This window comes from Nannobrachium achirus (genome assembly GCF_963921795.1).
Source record: "Nannobrachium achirus genome assembly, chromosome: 9".
Classification (NCBI taxonomy): Eukaryota; Metazoa; Chordata; class Actinopteri; order Myctophiformes; family Myctophidae; genus Nannobrachium; species Nannobrachium achirus.
Genome location: NC_137818.1, coordinates 33,174,642 through 33,199,116, shown reverse-complemented (window position 1 = coordinate 33,199,116; position 24,475 = coordinate 33,174,642). Strand labels below are relative to the sequence as shown.

Below are 24,475 nucleotides of genomic sequence, written 5' to 3'. Positions count from 1 at the left end.
TCACAGTGCGCCGCGTTGTGAGCTTGTAGATCGTCGACTACTGTCGCGTGACACCATCGCACGACGAAGTATGAATCAGGCCACACGGTTCAGAGTTCACGTTGGGCGTAAAGTTTTTTTTTATTGCTTTTCTTTGTGTTTTAATTTGTTTTATTTAAACACAAGTGGATCCAAAAACGGAAGAACTAACTAACTAACGAACTAAATAAATATTGAAACAAATAACTAAATAAATAAATAATGTAATTGAATTTGAACATCATGCATAACAAAACATAAAGCCAATTTGACAGTGAATTTAAAGTCACCTGCACAATAATTTAAGATAAAGCTGGGATCATTTCATAATTTTTTCTTAAAAATAAATTAAAAAAAAATACACAAAAAAATAGTCTGCAACAACAACACATTATGTAATTGCTGTACTGTGTGCAGGCCATTTCCTTCTTTGTAGTGGGTGACCTCACTGACCTCGCATGTTTTATTTATATGCCATTTTAGCCTGTCTGTATACTCATGAACAACTTTTTTTTTATGGATCCTCCTACATTTAACCAACCTAATTATCCCAGTTCCCACTTCTGGGAAGCATTTGGAAACCCTGCCTGGTGGGTATTCCCCCTGTATCACTCCATGGATGACATCACTGAGACCGCCTTGCTGCAGGATGGTTTAGGATCCCAATCTCTTTTTACCAGCAGATGCATATGCATTCACATTATAGACACAATCACACCTTTTATTCACTATTGCACTACTACAAATGTTTTATAGTAGCCTTACTGTACATTGATAACATTCAACAAACCGTAACTTACATTTGCAACAGTATTGTGGTGTGGGCAACCATGAAGTTTTGCAACCCACACACCATGTTTACACAATTCAACCACAGAGATTTCAAAATTACCCTTGGAAGCCTGGGAGGAAACATACACCCTTTAACAGTAAAGAAAAGTTAATCTTACATTTCGATTTCATACAACTTCATGTTCACACAGGGCCATTTTTGTGTACTTTGTTTATTTGTTCACATATTCAAAGACCCGTATTCTGGTCATCACTTGTTCCTGTGGTCACCAGGGGATAACTCATGCACCAGTGCAGTGGTTTTCAACCTGTTGTGGGGGTTCTGACTGGAATAATACCTAAAAAAAGACTGCGTAAAATGTTAAAACAAACTATACAATAAAAACTATTCAAATATTGGCCAAATTGCATGTCAAATATTAAGAAAGGGGCAAAATGTATTGAAAAAAGACGATATACAAGGTCACGACACCTCGTGCTGTAAGGCGTTGTGAGCTTGTAGATCTGCTATTTTCACAATATTTATCTGTGGAACAGAGGGAATGTAATGGCTCAATTCCCACAGTTGCCCAGTTCAATTAGGATTATTTTGGGCGTTGGCATACATGCATTTATTTATTTATTTTGTCTCAGTTGGGTCATCACAACACAAATACCCTCATATTTGCAGTACCTTTACATATTTTCTCTTCACTGCATCTATTTATACCGTATTATGCACAGTGGATGAATGTCATCTTGTGATTATAACCGAAACAAAATAATATGGAATAGAAAGTGAACCAAGGCAGTATGAGAGTATAATAGCAATCAATGTTTTTTCAAGTCAACTTGATTCGATTTGATCATTATTTATCTTGAACAAACAAAACATTGTACAGAAACCTCCATACATCATCAGCCCAATAGCAGAGCACAGCCATTCATTTTATCTCAGTGAAGGTAAATTGTTAAGTTGTATAAATTTGTGTGAGGCTGAAGATGAAGGGACAATGTGATAGCATGAGTTTCTCCTACAGTCCTCAGTTTATGCAACAAAAAAGCACAACAGTTGGTAGCTCCCTTCATAGGAACCTAGTGCTGCTGTTATCAGCATTAGGCAGAGCTTCCGCCACCCGACATCCGTCTGCTTTCTCTCTCTCTCTCTGGTTCTGCATGAGCACGCACATGCACATACAGTAGGTACAGTACATATGCATGGGCTGTGCAGGTAACACACCCTTAAATAAGATTCCTGACACCACTCCTGTAACAAGGACAGGTTTTTAAATTCATATGAAACAAAACAAGCAGCTTCAATTAGTATAACACACAATACTTCCTTTTTCTTTTTTTTAAGAAGAAAAAAGAACATTCTGAGTCATTCTGGAATCTTATCTCCATCTGGAAATCATAAGATAATTATTGAGAAATTCGGAACAATGATTCTGCAGGTTCAGGTTCCTCATTTATTTCTTGTGACTTGAAATGATAAGCAATGAGCATCATGGAACAACAGTAGAAATACCTTTATATCTACACCTTCACTTGTCTGTGCGTTGACATGTATCAATCTGCATCTGGATAATACAATCAATGTGGCCCTGGATAAAAGTACAAGAATACTCTCAGTCATCCGCCCTCTCTGTATCTTGTTCCTCTTTTCCCAGCAGCTGACTCCAAAAATATTCCCCTCTTGATACCACAACCAAAGGAATACACTCATTTTGTTTAGCGGTAAGGTCGTTTTTCCATTAGTGTATTATACAGCATGCTTTCTGGTTGTTAAAACAAGACCTCAAATACCACATTCCTCCATCTTTAATGAGCAAATGTCATGGCGAGAGACATGGGGGGGTGGCAAAAAAACACCATAACCAAACATAATTAATCCCAAACAACTATCCACTAAACACGTGCTGATACATCTGTCAAGGATTATTTCCATTAATTAAAATGAAAATTAATTAAAAAGCCTAAAACATAACGAGAAGCACAACTTCTGTGGCCTACTGGCAATGTGCACAAGAAATGTGGCACTGATCGGTAGGCCTATACAGCGATTAACCCCAGACACAAAAACAGACAGACAGACAGACACACACGTACTCTTCAAGACAGCTCCATTCCATTAAAATGAGACCAGGGTCAGATTGAGGTGTAGTTGAGGGTGTACATGTACTACAGTAGCCTATAGAACACTGTTTCCCAAACAGTGGGTTGGAACCCATTTGTGGGTCACAGGTAGGTTAAATGTCAAAACATAAAAAATAAAAAAAAATGACTACAAAAATCACTTGCAGATCTGCAATTTTGCTAGTTTGGGTACCAGACAAACATTTCTCTTTTGGGTCCTGAGCTTAAATGTTTGGGAACCACTGGTATAGAGCTTGAGCAGACCTTGAGTAGCAAGGAACCATCAAGTAGCAAAAGCATATAACTGTTCCTACCAACGAAGCATACAATTAACAAGACCCTCAGAAATTAAGCCAAAAGCTGAAAGGCAAAGAGATGTCAAAAACTAATTGACGCAAACAAACACACTGGGAACGTGGGCGTTGACCTGGGAACTGTGTCCAGAATTGAAACCACTGTGGTCGATGTAATAACAGGCTGCTCTTAGGCAGTCTTTGGCGGTGGTTGAGTAGGGGGCTGGGTGCTAGGAACTTGGGTTGGGAAGTCCCTTCTCTGATTCCTGGTAGACATCCACCTTTCTTGACTCTGTCAGCCACCTACTTTTTCCCATCTTAGAACAATGACACGAAACATCATAATCTGTGATTTAGTGGGATCCGACAGTGTCACGGACCAGACAACACTTTCCATGACCTCATTTAGGCTGAATCTACAGCATCTAACAAAGTTATTATCTGCATGACAAAATGTGCTTAATTTCTTGTCCTACGGTCCATATTCCTTTTACAACATGTTGTAATTGTGCATTCTTATTTAACAATATCTGTTTAAGTGATTCATTTCTCGTATTTGGTTTTGCACCATTACCGTTTAACAAAGTTATTGTAGAAATGGTCAAAATGAATTGTATTTTATTTACATGAGATAAAGTATTTTGTGTGTGTGTGTGTGTGTGTGTGTGTGTGTGTGTGTGTGTGTGTGTGTGTGTGTGTGTGTGTGTGTGTGTGTGTGTGTGTGTGAAATGTAATTATGATGGCGAACATTATTTTGTTTTGTTTCATTAAATGGTTTTCATTTTATGCTTTGGAAAACGATACATCTGCTAATACTCAGTTTTGTTATAACTGGAACAATCAAGAGAATTATGATACTAATCACAGGACTATCAGTAAGACTCCCTAATCGGGAGATAAGCAAACGTCACTGCTTTCTAAACTTTAGAAGGCAGTCAAGCCAATCAGGAGGGAATATGGGACAGATCCATGTTGATGACATGACTTTAGAGATACTGTGTACCACTTTGTATGATTGGGTCTTTTAGGAAAGGGATTTGAATAGGGCTAGAACAAAAATCATCACTGTTATACTAGTTTCATCACGATATTAAAATATAATCAATGACACTGAATGAATAATGCATCTCTCCATCTCTACCATAATTAACCAAGAGAATGCTGCTATACAATAGACTTATTCTATATAACTTGTTGCCTTTGTGTATTCTCACTGTTCATAAAGCTCCAGAACAGGGCAGTGAGGGGATTTTTGTGTGTGAGGGATTTTAATGGTCACTTGCTATGTAAGACATGCTCCCCTCCATTCTCCCCCTGCTCCTCTCTCTCCCTTGGTGGTTGCTCTGCCAGATATAGGAACAATGTGGTCTTTCTTACCTGTCAGAGGTGTACATTCCATCCCTACTAAACCAAGTCCCAATTCAGTCTCCAACCCACCCCCGCATGAACAGGGCCCTCACAGCAATGCCAGCTTTAACTACAGGTGCTCCACATCACACGCCTCATACCTTTCATTTTGTGAGGATTTGTGAGGACAGTGTTCTTGTACGTTTGGATAGGACAGTTGTCCATCGACTATAGCTTTTAACTCACACTTTGATCTTTTAAATCTAAATGACTTCTTTACATATTACATAATTAGACACTATTAGTACATCTTTTCCCGTTTGTAAACATCCATGTATTTGAAAGTAGACTTATAGAATGATTGCTCTGGTGCATGTCAGACTTTTGGTTTGTGGTTTTTCATGTGGAGAAAGGGGAAATTTCAGGGTTGGGGTGCAAGTGTGCTATTAAGGAGGAGAGTGCAAAAAAGCGCAGTGTGGGTGCCTTACAGGAAGATTGCGTTTGTCGTCGCTGAGCCATCCCTTTTATGCCGGTGACTGTGTGTGTAGCTGAACAGAGAGAGACAGAGTGAATGAGGGCAAGACAGTTAGAAGGAGTGCTCATTTAGTCCTTGGTCTGTTACAAGTTGTTTATCCCACGATAAACAATATATACCAAAGAGTAGAGAAAGTCATTTTTACTCTGATTCTTTCAATCTACCGCTAGGATTATGTTACTAATCTGAAGTTTTCTTTTTCTTTTTTCCAACTCCTCACCTGTTGAAGACGGAGAGAATGTGGCTCAGGTATGTTCATTCACATCCTACAGCTTTCTACCTGCTGTTTTCTTTCTGGTTGCAGACCAAGTTGCGCACTTACAACTTTGACAGAAATGGCAATAATTTGTTTTTTTCTGTTAGATAAAGATGTCAAACTAAATGATGTATGTATGTATGTGTATATATTTAAATATTTAACAAAGACATATGCTGTTTGTCTCATTTTTCATTCATTGGATTGGAGTCACATGGAATACAATTTGGATGACAGCCTGCTCACTTCAAGTTGACTGTTCAGTTTCAACAAATATATTGCAGCATCATACAAAATACAATTTACTTAATTGGATTTTAATGTTTTGACTGGGCCAGAGCATCAACACGACTGGAGAAGTGACTGTCTACTTTGTCCTCTTAGAAAGAGTAGAGGAAATACTCTAGTCTTAGGAAACTCACCACAAAGACAACAAAAGAGTTAAAACCACAAGCATGGGATTCTGTAGACAATACACTACATTATTATTATGGTGAATAAATGCGTCTAGCTAACTTAAGATTTGAATAACAAGTTTCTTAAAACATATCTGTAGCAGATGTAGCCTACAAGCTTGTATATCTATTGTTGAATAGCCAACGCTAAAATCTAAAATGACACAGATGCTTTCCTGGTTTTAATAATTTAAATGGGATGTTCAATACTGTGGCCATTAAATGTTACCTGCGGCAAAACCAAGAGCCAAGATGTGTTCTATAGTCAAGCTGGAGACCTGGAAACTAGGTATCTTCCATTAAAATTACTCATATTCTCATTAGAACCATTTTGGAGATGGTGTTGTTGTTGCATTATACAGTATGTGGGTTAAACCTTTGCTGATCCTCTAGCAAAGTAAATTTGATATATCCAACAAGAATAATGCTTAACATTCATTATAAGCATCTGAACTAAGACACTTCTAATATATAGACATTTTAATCCTTGCCTGTATGAATGTTCTACCGTTTTAATTGATGCACAAACACCTGAGAACAAGTTCTGTGAAATACTACTTTCCAACATGGTGGTAATTATTTCCATCATCAGAAATAGACCAACAGAAATTAACATGAAAACATGTCTGGTGTCTGCCACACGCCAAACATTTCCAAAGCTGTCTCAGGCCCCAGCCTCTGTTTTCCAGAAGATTGTCTTATCAGTAGCTGGCATAGCTCCACAGCACAGCTGATGGGAGGAGCCGACCCAACGGAACTGTACCCTTCATGCATTCCTAAAGCTCACACCTAAAGTTGACCCAAAATACTGTTATTTAGCACCATGGCAATTGGTCAAAGTTATATTGTATTATATATTGTATTGTATGCACTACATGTTGTTTAATGGCATGTTTGTTACTTAAGTTGTGACAGGCTAACATGTTGTGAAATGTGCTGTCAGAATGAGTTTAGTGTCAGTCAATAGTAACGTGACATTTTCTTTCTTCTCAAGGAGGATCTTATGCACCAAGAGCCAGTTCTGAATGTGTTCAGCAGCCAACTATGTTCTCCCATTGAGGAGAAGCTGTGAGGTAGGTCTGTCTTAAGAGGTGGCAAATATGAGAAGCCATGGATTATAATTGCATAATTAAAATGAAATATAGGCTTATTATACGCTACATGGTAATCCATTTCCCTCATTATTTCAAGGTCTTAACCACTCCAAGCAGGCTGTGTGGTGGAGTGTCCATGCCCTCTAATTTTCCTGGAGCCCGGTCTTATGGATCCCCCCAGGACACAGATATGGATTTGGCTTGGCAGGAGCTGATGGCCATCACTGAGCTGCAGGTAAATGCCAGACTTGAGCCTGATTTATACTTAGTTGTGCATTGTGTCTCGCACCGAAAGTAGCATATAAACATTAAGCTATATACCAGCTATTAGACATGCCATTTTCAATGTGAGACACCAGTGCACAACTAGATCAGTAATTTCATTGACCCATAAAAAGCAACCTTTGTACAAATTAAGCAAAATATTGCCATAAAATGACTTAAAAGGGATATTTCACTTTCAAAAAAACTTTTGGTCATTTAATCGATATTTGATGTACCACTGAGGGCCCCTCCCCACACCCATTGTAACTTCAAACTCCATTTTAACCATGATATTCATTAAAAACACCCATCATTTTTTCTAGTGACTCATACTACCCTCCTAACACGTGTCGTGAGCAGGGCGTGTTTTTTCGATAATCTTTTTCATTTTTTTAAGAATTCTTTGTTTTATTTCATTGTTTTCCATTTTCCCAAAGAATTATGTAAAAAATATATATATCGCTCAAGTATTAGGAGGGTAGTAAAAAAATAATGGGTGTTTTTGATGACTTTATGATATCATGGTTAAAATGTAGTTTGACGTTACAAACGAGGAGAAGGGCCTGAAAACATTTACATCAAATATCTAAATACTGAATTAAGCAATTAAAATCTGTTCAGGGTGTTCATAAAAGCCTGATTAGACGATAAAATGACAAAAGGTATTTTTGAAAGTGAAATAACCCTTTAACTCTAAATTGCAACGTGTCAAATGCAACAATGTTGTACAATGTTGTCTTTACCATGTAGCGTACACAGACAATAGTAACTACCGCTATTTGCCCACATTATGATTTGTCTATAGTTTTAAATTCCATAAGCCTGTGGGTTGTATAATTCCCATTAATAATCACAACAGATAGTGTATTGAATCAAGTTATTTTATTTTTTGCACAGACAGCAATTTTTCAACCTACATCCATATTTTGTAGGCAAAAATAAAAGTAGAAGACATGATTATACTAATAAAATGTTGGTTAGTGAAACAAAAAGCATTGTTAATACTTGAAGATCTTGATGAGATGTAGAGTCCCTTAAAACTTACACACTCAGGTGAGGTGGGCAACAATGAGTCAATTGAGTGATGGCTGGATAAAGAGACAGGGAGAGGGGGCAAGTGCTGTATGTTGCTGGCAGCCCCCTGCACAGCACAATGGCCATCTGTTTCCATGTGAAATTTGATCACACCTAAGCGAGCCCGGCATAAGCTATGGGTGGCATGTTGAAGTGGGGCTTAACTGTGTGCTTTGGCAAGCCAGACAATGTATGAATTATGAGACCCTATCCCACTAATTAACTCAGAGGTTACATGCATTACATAATTATTTCCTTGCAAGCCCTATGCAATCCCAGTGCTTTGTCTGAAAATTACAATTCAGTTAACATTTGTTCATTTTCTTTACAGGAATTTGAAGTCCCCAGTCAAGGCCCCTATGAGATGACACAGTACCATCCCATGGAGCCTGTGATCCCTATAGGAGGATATGGGCTGTCCCAATCCCATTCAGAAGCCTTTCCCACTGCTTGCGAGCTAAATCCTGTTGCTGCTTGTGAGAGCTCTTACTCTGAAGTGCAGCCTGCCAGTCATCGTATTATAAGCAATGCAGAGGCCATGTACGGGCACTGTGGTTCTCCGCTCAACCCAAGAATTGTGCCCACTTCTCATGCTCCACAGCCCTCACTCATGGAGCAGGTGAACATGTCGGGTACCAGCGAAGGGCACAGGAAACCCAGCATCTGCCTCTCTCAGGGTCTTAATCGACACATACTGGGTGCTTTTCATGGACAAAACCTACATCCTTCCTCAGCAGATGATCTGGAGTCAGATTCTGGCCTGTCCCTAGGCTCTAGTCCGCCGCTTGCCTCCCCTGATAATCCCATGACTGGCGTGCCAACATTCCAGAACACAGGTGTAGGCTTAACTTTTAGTGACAGGGAGGTGGACACGACTGAGCCAACTAGTCGGGCACAACTCCAATACGCCATGGACTATCAGAATCAGTCTCACACTTACACATACTCAGGAGCACATTCATCATACTTCCTAGCTCAACACAATGCATCTCATCCCCAAACCAGTCTGTCTCCAGAATCAGTGAAACAGCAACATAGTCTAAGCGGTGCCCTGAGTGACCTGTGTTTTAATGGTTCTGGAGTGTCCAGCAGAGGGAGCCCCCACCACAGCCTGTACAGCAAGACACAGGGGAACGGCTCTGCTCCAACGCCACTGTGCAGAGATGAGCGGCGCGCCATGTCTTTGAAGATTCCATTCCCCTTGGACAAGATCATCAACCTGCCAGTGGACGACTTTAACGAGCTCCTGACCCATTACACTTTGAATGACTCTCAGCTGGCTCTGGTAAGGGACATCAGGCGAAGGGGAAAAAATAAAGTAGCCGCCCAGAACTGTAGGAAAAGGAAGCTGGATAACATATTTCACCTGGAGGGAGAACTGGGCGAGCTACAGGCTCAGAGAGATCACCTGGCACAGGAAAGGCTTGAGTTCCAACATAGCCTGGCCTACATTAAATGCAGACTGACTGAGCTCTATGCAGAAGTGTTCGCTCACTTGCGGGATGAGGAGGGACAACCTTACTCAATCGACCAATACTCTCTACAGCAGACCCCTGATGGCAAGATCTACCTGGTCCCACGCACAGCTTTGCAAGGAAGAGCGCAATGCTAGATTTACAGGACTGCCACTCCTATAAACATACAGTTTGCACCACTGTCCTACAGATCAATCTCTGAAAATGTAAATATTTTGTAATCTTATATAACTTCGCAAACTTCCCACTGGATTTCAAGCAAGTCTGACTTCAGAAGGTTGACATTTTCTAATATAATCCTTGTTTTGAGTAGTCTTGTGTAATATTGTAATATTTTTGAAATATTTACTTTTGATATTCATTGAGTTCTATGCCATAAAAATTCAAAATCTTAAGATTTGGAATAATTCACAGAATGTGTTATCTAGAATATACAAGTTTCAAGAAATGTGAACGTTTCAATATGTACCTTAACAAAATATTCAAATTTTCTGAGATTGATCTGTATGTACATCATGTAACATAAATCGTCTTCAGTTTATTTTGCACACAAAACAAGTGAAATGTGCCTCAATTGAACTTGTATGGTTCCATGTAAGTTTTCAACATGTTTACAGTCAGATATATTAAGCCAAACCAAACCAGAGAGTTGTGTAAAAATGCTTTATTAAAAAAGATTTAAAAAAAAACTGCACAGCAGTCTTCTGTAGTAAAACACCTCCATCGTTTTTTCTTGCATCCTATGACAGAAGATTTATGTCAGTGTAATGTTTCCTCAGGAATTCAATAATGGACAAGGTTCTGGTTGTAATTGTAGCAAACCTTATTTAAGAATGTTGCCAAGTCATCCCGACTTCAAAACTCATGGAGACCAATGTGGAACATGGACATCTGCAGACCAGTGTGATTTTTCCCCCCTGTAAAGCAGAAGAAATACAAATAAGTATGGCATAAAGTAAAGCTTGAAAAATGTGTCAATGTCGATTGTCATTACCGTTTGCAGCATGCATTACGGTGGCCCTACAAGGTCTATTCAAAAGCAAATCCATTAAGAGAAACATGTTCACTTTCCAGACAGGAGTATCAATCGGAATCAGGATAGCGTCAGGACAGTGTCAATCGGAATCAGGATAGCGTCAGGACAGAATCCTTTGAACAGCTGAAACTAGTCTAATTCAAAGCACCGCTGCTAGAACCTGTTCAAAACACCACGTTGACCAATCATACACACTACTAAGACAATTACCAGATGGTCTGTCGTTTCAAACTGTACTTTGTCCCAACTACATTATGTTAAGCCAACAAAATATTCAGTTGGTAAACGGAATTGCCAGCTCTTATTCCTCCTAAAGTTCTCCGTTGTCAGTTAATGTATTTGCTTTCACCTTAACACACAGCGGACATTGTGGGCCACCCTACATTATGTTTAGCAAGGCCAAGTGGAGGCCCGTTAATACTCAGTTAAAATATTGGTTTGCTCAAAGGTCCAAGACATTAGTGTGCTTAACGGCTTACTACCAACTACTTAACAAAAAGGATTAACTAACAGTATTTGAGAAGTCCATTCTTACCTGTCCTACAGTCAGCTTTAAAGCCCTTTGTTGGCTGTACCTGCTAGTCTTACATACCTTCTGTTCTCATCTCCCCCTGCTTCTCTGGCGATGGTTTTGCTACTTCTCACCCTCAGCTGGCTTCCATGGCTAGCCTCAAAAGACTTTGCATGTAAGCTAGCCTCGTCCGGATGATCTTTCCAAAAAACTCTGGAGTCGGTGCAAGTGATGGGCCCTTCAGATGAATGCATCTGTGCTCTACAGTATGTATTGCAAATGCATTTGTTGTCCCTATGCACCTTACTCCTCCTCACTCAAACAATTACTGTCCAAGAATTCACCATTCACTCAAGTTTCAACATGGGGGCTCACACAATCTTCTCACACCAACTCATACGCAAATAATTACCACTGTGGGCATCCAATATATTCTGACAAATCCCATCCACCCTCTCCCAACCCCTAAAAGAACACTCGATGGTTTAAAAAAAACTGAAGGTGGTTTATTTCAACTTGCTTTTTTGTTGCAGATACACAAATAAAATAAAACCAGACTAGTAAAGTAAAGAAAATCTACATAAAACCTCATTGGAATGCTTGCTTTCCAGAAACATAAAAATATAAAATAATCCTGGTTGACAAAAAGTTCTCTGAAGACCCTCCATGATTTTTCTAATGTACATCTCTTCTTGTAGCAGCTGAAACCTGCCACAACTGTTTGGCTGAGCAGATCTAGGAGGTAAACCTGCAGCTGCCCTGTCACTTCTCTCGCTTCTCCTCTCCTTGCTCTCCTCTCCTAAGTAATCAGTCCTGTTGAACAATATGGAACAACATTGTTAAACTATGCACTGACTTAGAATAATCCTGAGAATGCACAGTCAATTCATTTTTGGATCCGAGTTACAATAAATCCCTGAGAATGACTACATTACATTTAAGTATGGATGTCATCATGATTCATTTACAAGGAAACCTGTCAATCCAGGCATGCAGCTGGACACTTACCTCACCGTTTAGAATCGTCGCCCAGAGCCGCCGCCATAGCCGCTGCCACCGCTTGAGCCACCTCCATAGCCACCTGAGGCAACAGAGACAAACATTTATCTTACAGTAGTCCTTCTCTTCAGAATCCACCTGAAGACACCCACAGCACTTTGATAACCATTACAGGCTTATCCGTTTAAGGCTAAAATGTAATTAAGCACTTGCCTACCCTTGATAACCAGGCTTATCTGTTTAAGGCTAAAATGTAATTAAGATAATATTTTCATATGGACCGATTCCAGGGCATCCTTTCGTGTGTGTAGATTTGATGTACAGATTGTGGTTATTCTAATGTTAGACTGACAATAGGTTCTTTTAGATACCATCTCTATGCATTACCTTGTGCTGTTGCTTATTGTAGATCGCTCTAGATTAGGACTCCGCTAAATGCCCAAAATGTAAACATCCAGTTGCTGTCAGTCACAACAGCACAATCAGATATTCTCTCCTATGCCACACAGGCCCATCAGACATCCTTACCACCATATGGGCCACTGTTCCTGCCGCCGCCGCCGCCGCCGCCGCCGCCACCACCGCCGCCAAAGCTGCTTCCTCCCTTCATTGGGCCATAGTTGGATGACTGGTTGTTGTAGCTGCCAAAATCGTTGTAGCCACTGCCACCACCGCTACCACCACCGCTGCCACCTCCGAAGCTTCCTGCAATTTAAAAAAAAAAAAAAAAAGGGGGGGGGGGAGGAGGGGAGGACAACTTTTAGGATAAATCCTTCTGGTGCACTGTACAACTCCTAAGGCCAGGCAAATGTGTGGGGGTTGAAAAAAAAAAAAGATTGCCTCACCGCGAGTAGTCTCACCTCCGAAGTTTCCGCCGCCATTGTTGTAGCTGTCATACCCATTTCCTCCGTAGCCTCCGCCTCCTCCACCACCCTGGTTGCCATAACCGCCGCCGCTGCCACCTCCTCCTCCATAGCCTCGGTTACCACCCCCATATCCACCACCAGGGCCGCCACCGTAGCCACCTGCAACATAAATGCCATTAAGTACACTTGACAGCCATTAGCAGAACTGCTGCCTCTCAGCTCTGTGCACCAACTTCCCAGTAGCACCACGTTTTTCAGAAGGTAGCATACCCGTTTCCTGATCCAGATCTTTTCCCCCATAGCTTCGTTTGATTGGCTCTACATAGGTTTGAACAGGAAACACATCACAATCACAACAATCACATGCATGCATTTCCAAATCAAATGTGCCGCAGAGCCAAACAAATGAAACATCAACTGAAACTAGTTAATCACAAATACAGTTTACTCGAACTGAAAATGGATTATCACAAAGACTGTTTAGCGTTTACTAAAACCTACCATCTCCGCCACCATATCCATTGTTGTAGCCATCTCCACCACCATATCCACCACCTCTACCCCCTGAAACAAGCAAAACATCAGTTAAATGATGCAATTGCATCCTGGCGTGCATACAGGCAGTTCTGGCAGTGACCTGAAGATCCTACAAGTACGTACCTCGGCCACCACCAAATCCTCCGTATCCTCCACCGTCACGGCCACCGCCAAAGTCATTTCCTCCATATCCTCCCCTCCCTCCGTAACTGCCGCCACCGCCGCCTCCACGACCTGGAAGAAAAACAGTGTTAACACAACATACAAAAAACGCCCGCGTTAGCAAGCTGCGTTTAATTTGGAATTTTGCTCACCTCTTTCCATACCAGTGTTCTGCATTTCCTGTCTTGAGAGGGCCTTCCTTACTTCACAATTGTGGCCGTTGACTGTGTGATATTTCTGGACTATAGGTGCAGAAGAATGAGAGAAATTAGAGCAAAGCGTAAAACAATAGCAGTTTATTGATAATAAATTGATATTTATTGGTACACCCTACTTACTGACAATCCTGTCCACTGAATCATGGTCATCAAAGGTCACAAAAGCAAATCCCCTCTTTTTACCACTGGCACGATCGGTCATGATGTCAATGACCTCGATTTTGCCGAAGGACTCAAAGTAGTCTCGCAGGTGTGACTCTTCTGTGTCTTCTTTAATACCGCCAACAAAGATCTTTTTCACAGTAACATGGGCACCTGGTCGACTCGAGTCCTGTGATGTAACATAACACAGCATAAGACACGGCCAATGCAATCGTCAAATTACAGACAAGATCTTGATGGATATGTTGCTAAATTACCTCTCGGGATACAGCCCTCTTGGGCTCTACCAGTCTTCCATCAACCTTATGAGGGCGTGCATCCATCCCAGCGTCTACTTCATTTACTGAGGAATAGGTGACAAAACCAAAGCCCCTGGATCTTTTGTTTTGTGGGTCTCTCATTACCTGTGGCAAAGAAGTTAAAATCTTCAATACAATCCTCATTAATTGTAAACCATTAAAACATGTCCTTTTAGCTACACATGTATAGAAACAGTCAAAAGGCTTGGGATTTGTAAAAATCAGCCTCAGGTTACATTGGTTACAAATGCTACATTATCACTCAAAATGTACTAATGTTGTCAAATGTTTATATTTGTACACTTTTTGCATACCTTGTAGTACCATAGATTTCCTTTGATTTTGTTTCATTTTAGTTATGCAATTTCCATTTTCGAAGTACAGATTTGTCTGCCCTGATAAGGACTCACTTTTAACAGTGAGTGATGCCTGATTCACATACAGAAAAGCCAAGCTAATGGTTGGCTTGGTCATTCAATGTAATCTCTATGCAAACCAGCTTTTTAACATTTCCAAGCTTGGAAAAAAGCTTGACATTTTTTAAAGCTGGTTTGCATAGACATACATTGAATTACCAAGCCAACCATTAGCTTGGCTTCTCTCAGTGTGTGCAGCATTAGTCTTGATGTGACTGTGGTCAAAATAGTTATAACCCTTTGCTATACATTATAAATGGTTGGGGCTTATATTTCTATGCATTATGGTAGGGGCTTATAATAATCGGGGTACCATGTACACACAACAAAAATGTTAGCACTACTTGTGTATAAGCCAAACAACAATGGAGAAATGTTCAAATGAGTAACATACCACACAGTCTGTAAGGGTTCCCCATTGTTCGAAGTGGGCTCGGAGGCTCTCGTCGGTCGTTTCAAAGCTCAAGCCCCCAATGAACAGCTTGCGGAGCTGCTCCGGCTCTCGCGGGGCCTAACAATAGACAATGAATGAATGAATGCATACAACTCCTGTTAGCAGCGTGATCGATGAAACGCACAAAGGTCACCCGGAGATATTCAATCCATTTGAAATGGAATACTGCACGGGCACACGTAGGAATAAAAAAAAAATTGCAAATCAAGTAAAGCAAATACAAGGCCAAGACAAGGGTGGAGATGGGAGAAATCGATGCAGCCGCCATTACCAGATTGCGGCTCCTTAGTGGAGGATAGAACGCTGAACAACCAGCGTTATTAGCATGCTAATAACGTAGCTTTGTTCACCGGGATATCGAGGAATACGTTTATTTGCGAGCCACTGTACGTTTTGCCTAAAACACACGGAGCCATGAATGGCCTCCAACACACTACTACAACATGAACAAAGGCCACGAGGCCTGCTTCTTTCTTTTAAGATGGCGGCCTCGGCATGCATTGCTCGCAGATAAATGCGACATGTTAGCACGGCGGTTTACCCACGTCGTGCACTCACTAGAAGACCATATTAAATAAAATCCAACTGAAACGTGATTGAGAAACACATTACGGGGAAAACAAACAACACTTACTTCTCCTTTCGACATGATTTCTTCCTTTGCTGTGATGTGTTGTGCTGGTCGGACGTTTCGCTGGTGGGTTGTAGATGTGCGACAGAGTAAACGACACCCGAGAACTAGAATATGTAGCATAAAGATACGCCTCGCTCGCTCTCCGATTGGTCGCCACTTCCCGCTGCAGTCGCTCGTCACCGTTCACATCGCAGGCGGTTGGACGACGCGGCGATCAGTCACCGCCAAATAACCAATGACACGTCGTCGACAGTGACTGCTGAGGGAGGTGTCTCCAGGCCTGCAGCCATACACTCTTGCTGTAGGGCGGAGACTTTTACGCATCAAAATGGCTACCAGGGGAGACCGAGCATAGAGAGAGGTCTCGTCAGAGAGAACACTAGTAAATCGCCGATCTACAAGCTCACGACGCGACGCGGACGCTACGCATTGAGAGCTTGTAGATCGGCTATTTTCTTTGCGCGAGACCGTCGTGCCGCGGAGCATAATATATTGGGCATGATACCTGGACAATAACACGTATGTATTAAACTCTGGGGAGACATATATTCCAATATGTTGTTATTGTTATTATTCAACACAGATGTGTTACCGTGCGTGCGGAACTATAGGGTAACACAACAGGGACACAAAAAAGACTTCTTGATACAAAACAGATCCCATAGCTAGTGTGGTATATCTGGCCAATCGCACAGGTCCACAGCCCCTTTCAACTTCAAGTCATGGATACAATTGTTGCCATATTGGATCTTGCTTTGATTTTTGAGAGTTGACAGCCATTAGCAGAGAATTATATTGTCCACACCTAATGGGTTATAATAAGTTAGTTTTTCATACCACAGAGCTGACGTTGGACTTGGATCGGATGCTTGTACAATATTATTTACTTCACAGAACATTAAGTCGATATAAACACAATAAAGACTCAAAGATTATAGAAAACTTGTTTGATAAGACTGTTGAAAACACCTATTATCTTGATTAATTGGTTGGTTGATTGATTGATTGATTGATTGATTGATACTTCATTGGCAGTTTGCAAAAAAAGCATAGCTTGATAAGACTGTTGAAAACACCAAGCTAAATGCAGGCCTGTGTTTTGTTTTGTTTTGTTTTTGTTTTCTTTGTGCTCTTGGAAGAGTTTGGTCGTGATCTATCTATCTATCTATCTTGATTAATTGATTGATTGATTGATTGATTGATTGAATACTTCATTAGCAGTTTGCAAAAAAAGCACAGCAAAGTACAGTGCTAACTAAGAGGATTTTAAAGTAAACCCAAGAAAGCCTATGGCTTCTTTCCATTGGGGTCCTTTGTAGCCTACTCAATTCATCGAAAGGCCTATTTGCTTTCTAGACCACAGCTTCAAAAGAGAAGTTAAGTTTTATGTAGTTTACAGTACATTTACTCAAGTACTGTACTTAAGATCTGCTATTTTCAAAAGATTTTTATACAGTTTGAAAACTTGCATAATGAGCACTACTCATTACTACTTTTGGTACTTTAAGTACATTTTGATACCAACACTTTTGTACTTTTACTCAAGTAATCTTTTATTTGTAACAAAATATTTATACGTACGTTGCAGTATTTATGTTATTTACTCAAGTAAAGAACGTGAGTACCTTTTCCAAAACTGCTAAAAAAACAAAACATTTTCGTGTGTCCCTCCGAGCTATGGGACAAAGACATGTGGGTCAGGGTCTGAGGAGGAGGAGGGGCGTGTCATTCTTTGTGCGTACTTACCGCGCGCTTTTCTTTACGCACAAGCAAGCGGGCGCATCACAGCTTGTTTAGTTGCATTTCCATTTTCAGGCCTTAAAACAGAAACAAACGATCGAATAAAACAGGGGAGCCGGCGGTTCATTTTCGGCGTCAACAACGCGAAACGACTGCGTACAGTGAAAGGGGTAAGAAACATGCACATTTGATCACAAACAAGGTTCATCAACCTCAAGTCGCAGCGTGCAGTTTGCACTGGCAGCGCCATTGTGTGTCGTTTGTTTATTAGATTCTATTTTTTTACTGGCCTCTGGGGCCGAAAAACTACCGATTTGTAGTCGAAAACAGTGTCGACTAGACTTGTATCCGATTAAACAAGATCTAGGTGCATTGCGCGACGTTTGCCTAAAGATCCACACGACGAAGTGTACATTAATCTGCTTTGTTAGTTAGCCCTGGTTGTATGCTAACCGATAGAGCTAAATGTCTTCCGCAAGCAATGGTTGTTTTTCCACGTGCCTGAATTGGTAAAAACATTAAGCCCCGATTGGCCTCGATTCTAGTAACGGTGGTTTGTTTTTTTGCACGTTTTCTGCATTACTTGTGGTGTGATACAAGTAAACTGCGTTTTTTCTTTTAAGGTGTGTTTTCTCACTTTGCTAGCTTGAGCTAGCGAGTTGGCTAGTTAGCCAGCCACATCTAGCAGGTCACATTTAAGTCAATAATAAAAGATAAAACGCTTGTTTCGGATTTGTTTTTATTGTATTTACGTTTTCTTACTAACATAGTCCTGTTTTTTATGTAAAATTAATGCCATCTTTCTATCTACCCCTCTGCCGTACAGTTTGCCTGCTTCCTGTACACGGAAGTGCCATTTGTTTTAATTGAAACACAACGTTGAGCAGCAAGCCGACGTCGCCATGGGAAAGAAGTCGTCTCAAGACCAGTCCTCATCCTCCGAGGAAGAGGAGTATGTGGTCGAGAAAGTGCTCGACAGGAGAGTGGTGAAAGGCAGAGTCGAGTTCTTCCTGAAATGGAAAGGATACTCTGAGTAAGTTGACACGTCGCTGTTAGATCTACATTGTGCACCCTTTTCAAACACATATTCTGGCCTGGGAGTGCATTTCAGATAAACAAACAGTGTGTATATCAGCTATTTCTGTTATGGAGACAAGTGAGCCTTGGGGGAGGGGGTGAATGGTGCCTTTTGTCATGTCGCTTTATATAGTGAGTAAGTGCATTAAATTCATACACAATGGCAGAGGAAACCATGCATGGCACATTTGTAGCAATGGACCCTTCCCTACCCCACCCCCAAAAGTGATTGTACAATACTAGCTTAGCAACTGTGGTTAAACTGGCAGCATGCCATTGTCATTTGCAACATCATGGTAAAAGTAGGAATACCACGATAACGCAACGGTGACCATGACCCAACAACAGATTCCATGTACCCAGAAAACGGGTTTAGAGTGCATTTTCCCCAAGCTTAAAACTGCAAGGCTGCATGGCTGTGTTGTTGAACACATCAGGGACATGACTCACCCACCCAGGTGATGGCAATAATACTGATCACAGTAATTCTATCAAATGTGCAAATCGTATAACAAACAAATATGCAGTGATCTGATACTGATGTGTTGACGGCTGCTGTGCTGGCCTGTTGAGATTCTGCACGTTAAAATGTATTAATTTGTTTCTCCCTCCAACATTTCCCAGTGTTTTTAGTTTATTGAAATTAAGTCATGCACATTTTCCATTGCATAGTCTACTGCAGGCCTTGTTGACTAAAGTTAGGAGAAATTTTGAAGCTCTTGCTCCTGAAATGATTTATTTACATGGGGAAAAGGCAGTCAAAAGTCATTGGGTGAGAGGGAAGCAGGGCTTGCCAGACCGTGCGAGTTGAGTAGGTGAGGCTTAGCGACGGAGTCCGGGAAAAATGGGGGTGAACGTGGATTCGCCTGTAAAAGTTTTTTTTCTCAACTGATTCTTGTAGCTTGGGGTCACCTCTTAAGGATTCAAGAGGATGACCAGTGATATCCATTGAGCATTTTTTATTATTAACCCCTTAATGCCTGAAACATGGGCTCCCATTGACTTTCTATACAGGAGGAAAATACCCAGAAAAAGATTATTTTTCGGGGTATTTAAGGAGGATCTGAGGGGTCTAACTAGGGGTTTGTCATGATGCTGAATCCATTGCAGGCATTTGTTTTGCACAAAAAACATTCCGTGGGCTAGAAATAGCCTCAGAAAACAATACACGTATGGGTGAGTATTCATGTTAGTCGGAGGCCTTAGGGTTTTTTTTCTCGTGCTAATCAGTCTAAAAGTGCAAAAATTTTCACAGATGTAGCTCAGGGCATGCTCTAATGATTTAGCTAGGGCGCCCGATTCTGCGACATTCGGGGTCGCCACAGCGGCCAAATCAAGTTGGGCTCCCATCGACTTTAGTGATGAAAAGTGATGAGTCATCACTTTTCAGAGTTTTGTGGGTGTTGTGGTGACCCCGAAGGTCGCCGACCTAGCTAAATCATTAGAGCATGCCCTGAGCTAAATCTGTGAAAAATGTTGCACTTTTAGACTGATTAGCACGAGAAAAAAAACCCTAAGGCCTCCGACTAACATGAATACTCACCCATACGTGTATTGTTTTCTGAGGCTATTTCTAGCCCACTGAATGTTTTTTGTGCAAAACAAATGCCTGCAATGGATTCAGCATCATGACAAACCCCTAGTTAGACCCCTCAGATCCTCCTTAAATACCCCGAAAAATAATCTTTTTCTGGGTATTTTCCTCCTGTATAGAAAGTCAATGGGAGCCCATGTTTCAGGCATTAAGGGGTTAATAATAAAAAATGCTCAATGGATATCACTGGTCATCCTCTTGAATCCTTAACACTTGGGGAGCCAAACGCGTTCAGGGACGAGTTATGGCCACTAGATGTCACCCTGCCACAGGAAGTTATATCGTCGAGGGACGAGTCAACAAATAGTTAACTTTTCGAGACCGCAGCTTCCCTTTGCATGCCCTGAATCCATTACGTCACCCAGCCAGGGCAGGAAGCCCCCTGTCTCTCCCCACACGGAAGGATTTTACATGGCTTTAGATTCTACTTTGAAACATTAGAACGGCTTTATCTGAGAATGAGGTAAAAACAGCCCCATGGAGGCAGAGAGCTGATTGTTTTCACGGCGACACTTTACCGCGAATTTACCGCGATTTTTTTACCGCGAGTTTCGCGAGCGTTTGTAAACAAATGGAGTACCTCCTCAATCTTCTCTGGACACGCACGTGCACACGCACGAAGCTTGCGGGGCTCATCAAAACATAACGTAAGTCAATGGTGGCACCAGCAACAGCTATAAATGTTATAAACCTTGGCCGCCCATGTGTTAAGAGGTAACCCCAAGCTACAAGAATCAGTTGAGAAAAAAACTTTTACCGACGAAACCACGTTCAGCCAAAAATCACAGTTTTTTTTCCCGGACTATTAGGGGTGAAGTGTCTTGCTCAAGGACACTTCGACACTATCTCTGGGGGAGCCCAGGGCTCGTACTGATAACCTTCCGGTTCCCAATGGCTGCTCTGCCTCCTGAGCCACTGGGCTTTTTGTTTTGTTATGTGTGTTGCTGACTTTCTCCTCCAATCCCACACAGGAAACACAACACCTGGGAACCAGAGAAGAATCTCGACTGCCCCGAACTCATTTCTGAGTTCATGAAGACTTACAAGAAAGGCAGTGGCCCTGCTCCCAGCACTCCCACTCCCAGTGGAGGGGCTAAAGCTAGCCCAGCATCCACGGGACGCACCAAAGACAAAGAAACCAGTAGTTCTAAGAGGAAAAACTCAGATGACGAGGAGGAGGTGGTGGCGAACAAGGCAAAAAAGAAGAAAGAAGTAAGTAATAGATGTTGCAAAAGGGTCAATTATATTATATTATGATCCATGGTCACTTGGTGTTGGTGTGATTCCCTGTTTAGTAGGGATGGGTATCATTAGGATTTGATTGATTCCCTGTTTCAGTTCCAAACTGGTGAGAGGTCAAACTTTAACATCACTTTTAAACATTATTAAACTGTAAAAGTAAATACAATTTACTACAACTGTATATGTGTGGTACCTGACTTACAGCCAGTGCTGAAACTTATGGACCTGAAATCAACAAAGAACTGATGTATAAAACATTTATTCCACGATAATTTGGGCATAACAAACTCCAATTATTTTGATCTGCTTGTATATTTTAAGTAAAACATGTTTTTACATAGACTGTGTGCAACATGAGTGGTTGAAAGGATCTCACCATGCCACTTAACTTGCTTATGAAGATCCTTCCTTTTTTGTTTTTCAGGAAGAAGTCCTGGTCGCACGAGGCTTTGAGAGAGGACTTGAACCAGAGAAGATCATTGGAGCCACTGATTCATGTGGAGATCTCATGTTCCTTATGAAGTGGTAGGTTTTGTTGTACATCTGGATGTCCTTAGTTAGCATTTGGATATTGGTTCTGTTTGCATTAGCTGACATTTAGCTGACAGCCTGACACTTTTGTACATCCTTTGCAGGAAGGACTCCGATGAGGCTGACCTTGTGCTTGCCAAAGAGGCCAATGTTAAGTGCCCACAGATTGTCATAGCCTTCTATGAGGAGCGTCTCACCTGGCATGAAGACAGTGACAAGAAGGAGAAAGATGCTGTGAGTGTGTGAGTTTGTCAACTCAGGCGGGAAACTGGTCCACTTCACTCCAGGACCAACAGACATTTTCACACCCAAACCGCTCATCCTTTTTATTGACCATGTCCAACCGCAGTACCACACACAAATGGACTGCCCCGGTCATAAAGCCTCTCTCATAGTTACAAGAGCTTAAAGGACAACGTCATCCATTTAAAATCTTCACATAATTGGTCCTCACCAATACTCATTTCAATATGGTACCATTTTGTATACCCTGTCTGCCTCAGGAGGGCTGTGGACAGTTCAGAAACCCACGTATGAGGCATCCTCCCCGAGGTGGTTTTCACTGGTCTGTGCAGTGTTGCAGCGTTCGCTGCTTGTCAGATCCACCAGGTTGATCCGGCTGGTGATCCTGTGCTCATGCTCTTCTCCTTCTACAAACTCGGTCTTGGGCTGACAGAATGTGATCTGGAACTCTTGTCGTTCATCCCTGTAATGGAAACTGCCAACTTTATAATTATGGAAAGTTGCTATATTGTAAGCGTTAATACAAAATTCTAATCTTGTTTGATGTCACTGGTAGGCGTGTTTCTAAACTGTCCACAGCCCTCTTGAGGCAAACTGAGTAGAACTAAATGGTACATTTATGAGCATTAGTGAGAACCAATTATATGTACTGTAGATACTCTAGGTTGGAGATGGGTGAAGCTGTCCTTTTAACGTGCCCAGAATGATCCAATATGATGGGAATGCGATGGACATGGGAGAGATACTGGGGTGGGGAGGGTTTGTGCTTTTTTTGCTTTGTATTCAACTTTGACTTGTTTAAACGTCTTTATCGTGAAGTTTTAGTGTTTATGGGATATGATTGTCATTAAGGGTTTTATTTGGTACAAGCACAGGGGGGTCATGTTTGAAACTTGGAATGTAGTCTTCACTGAGTCAGCATAGGCAATGGCAGAATTTAGTTTTTTGAATGGTATAGTTGTCAAAATACTGTTTTTGTTCCATGTAATTAAACAATTGGACGGTTACAACCATCTTCATTGCATATTTCCAGGGGAAACTAAAACCAGCATTCTTCATGGCCAGGTATCAGACTGCCACCCTGTGGTTAACATGAGTAAAACATTGTTTATAAACAATGCATTTTAACAGTTTCTGCAGTTTTTACAATGTTTTCCTTTTCCTTTATGGTGTTAAAGTGGTGACATACACACGCCATTTAAGTATTTGTCCTTGATATTATGTTGACAAATTAAAGACAGCTGAAATCACTCTTTGACCATCTCCATCATTATCCATTTCATGTTTGGATGAACAATTTGAACATTGTGGACCCTACTTTGCACAGTCTAGACTTGTACTCTGAAATATTCTGCATTTAAAATGTTACAAATTAAGTATTGTGGACCAACACAAGTTGGGTCTTTTGCAACAGTAAGACTACACTTTCCTGTTCCCTCTCCGAATTATCACTTTAAAAAAAGTGGGATTCGAAGCTTGATGTCAGGGTTGAGAATGGTTCAGTCTTTAACCGTAGATCTCATGTTTGTCACTTATGATTGGCAACAAATGATGTGGCTTCTGCATTCCTTATGTGGATTTGAAGAATCCACACATGTATAGTGTCAAATTTTAATAAAAGTATTTCAATGTTAACATGACTGAAGTAGTTCTTTTTTGAAAGGTTTGAGACATTCAGTTAATAAATATGTCAAAGATGCAGATTATAATCCATTTTCTAAAGATAAAGCCTTAGCCTGGATGGTGGTCCCAAACCTTGCAGTGTTTCAACCCTTAACCACAACACTCCAGTTGGTGTCACTGTCCCCGTTGAACCGGTCCAATAGCATGTCTGAAACAAGTAGGCTACAATAGACACCATTTGTTCTCATCATGCTTCACAATAGACTTAAATACAGTATATAAATGGGATAATTAACACCACTACCATTTATTTGTGATTCCCCCTACATAATGACAATCAACCCAGTTCAATTATCCTCATTTTGTTTTTGAACTGATCACTCAAGCACTATTTACAGGCACTCAGCAGATGG

The 24,475-nt window shown here is 41.1% G+C and overlaps 3 protein-coding genes across 7 annotated transcripts; 2 read left to right on the top strand and 1 right to left on the bottom strand.

Annotated features, from left to right (window-relative positions):
- Nucleotides 1-6,836: 6,836 nt before the first annotated feature.
- On the top strand, nt 6,837-9,855 carry nfe2 (nuclear factor, erythroid 2; the record flags this gene model as incomplete). The annotated part of the gene is made up of 3 exons (XM_080732691.1): nt 6,837-6,884; nt 7,003-7,140; nt 8,575-9,855. The coding sequence occupies 3 exons, from the start codon at nt 6,837-6,839 to the stop codon at nt 9,853-9,855; spliced, it is 1,467 nt and encodes a 488-aa protein (XP_080588817.1).
- Nucleotides 9,856-11,749: 1,894 nt separating this feature from the next.
- Nucleotides 11,750-16,141, bottom strand: hnrnpa1b (heterogeneous nuclear ribonucleoprotein A1b). 4 transcript variants are annotated; one of them, XM_080734260.1, is made up of 12 exons: nt 16,013-16,141; nt 15,319-15,435; nt 14,467-14,613; nt 14,168-14,378; nt 13,982-14,071; nt 13,791-13,901; nt 13,632-13,694; nt 13,401-13,448; nt 13,110-13,289; nt 12,793-12,969; nt 12,274-12,346; nt 11,750-12,078 (listed from the first exon to the last, which is right to left on the bottom strand). In XM_080734260.1, exons 1-11 carry the CDS (start codon nt 16,130-16,132, stop codon nt 12,282-12,284), a joined length of 1,329 nt encoding a protein of 442 aa, XP_080590386.1. In that variant the 5' UTR covers nt 16,133-16,141; the 3' UTR covers nt 11,750-12,078; nt 12,274-12,281. The 4 variants fall into 4 exon arrangements, with proteins under 4 accessions (XP_080590386.1, XP_080590387.1, XP_080590389.1 ...); XM_080734261.1 differs by having other exon boundaries at nt 12,279-12,346; XM_080734263.1 differs by having other exon boundaries at nt 13,125-13,289.
- A 277-nt stretch (nt 16,142-16,418) lies between these two features.
- On the top strand, nt 16,419-23,690 carry cbx5 (chromobox homolog 5 (HP1 alpha homolog, Drosophila)). Of its 2 annotated transcripts, none has more exons than XM_080734270.1 (5): nt 16,419-16,531; nt 18,579-18,785; nt 21,395-21,635; nt 22,090-22,190; nt 22,301-23,690. In XM_080734270.1, the coding sequence occupies exons 2-5, from the start codon at nt 18,655-18,657 to the stop codon at nt 22,440-22,442; spliced, it is 615 nt and encodes a 204-aa protein (XP_080590396.1). In that variant the 5' UTR covers nt 16,419-16,531; nt 18,579-18,654; the 3' UTR covers nt 22,443-23,690. The 2 variants fall into 2 exon arrangements, with proteins under 2 accessions (XP_080590396.1, XP_080590395.1); XM_080734269.1 differs by lacking the exon at nt 16,419-16,531 and adding an exon at nt 17,736-17,922.
- Nucleotides 23,691-24,475: the final 785 nt, after the last annotated feature.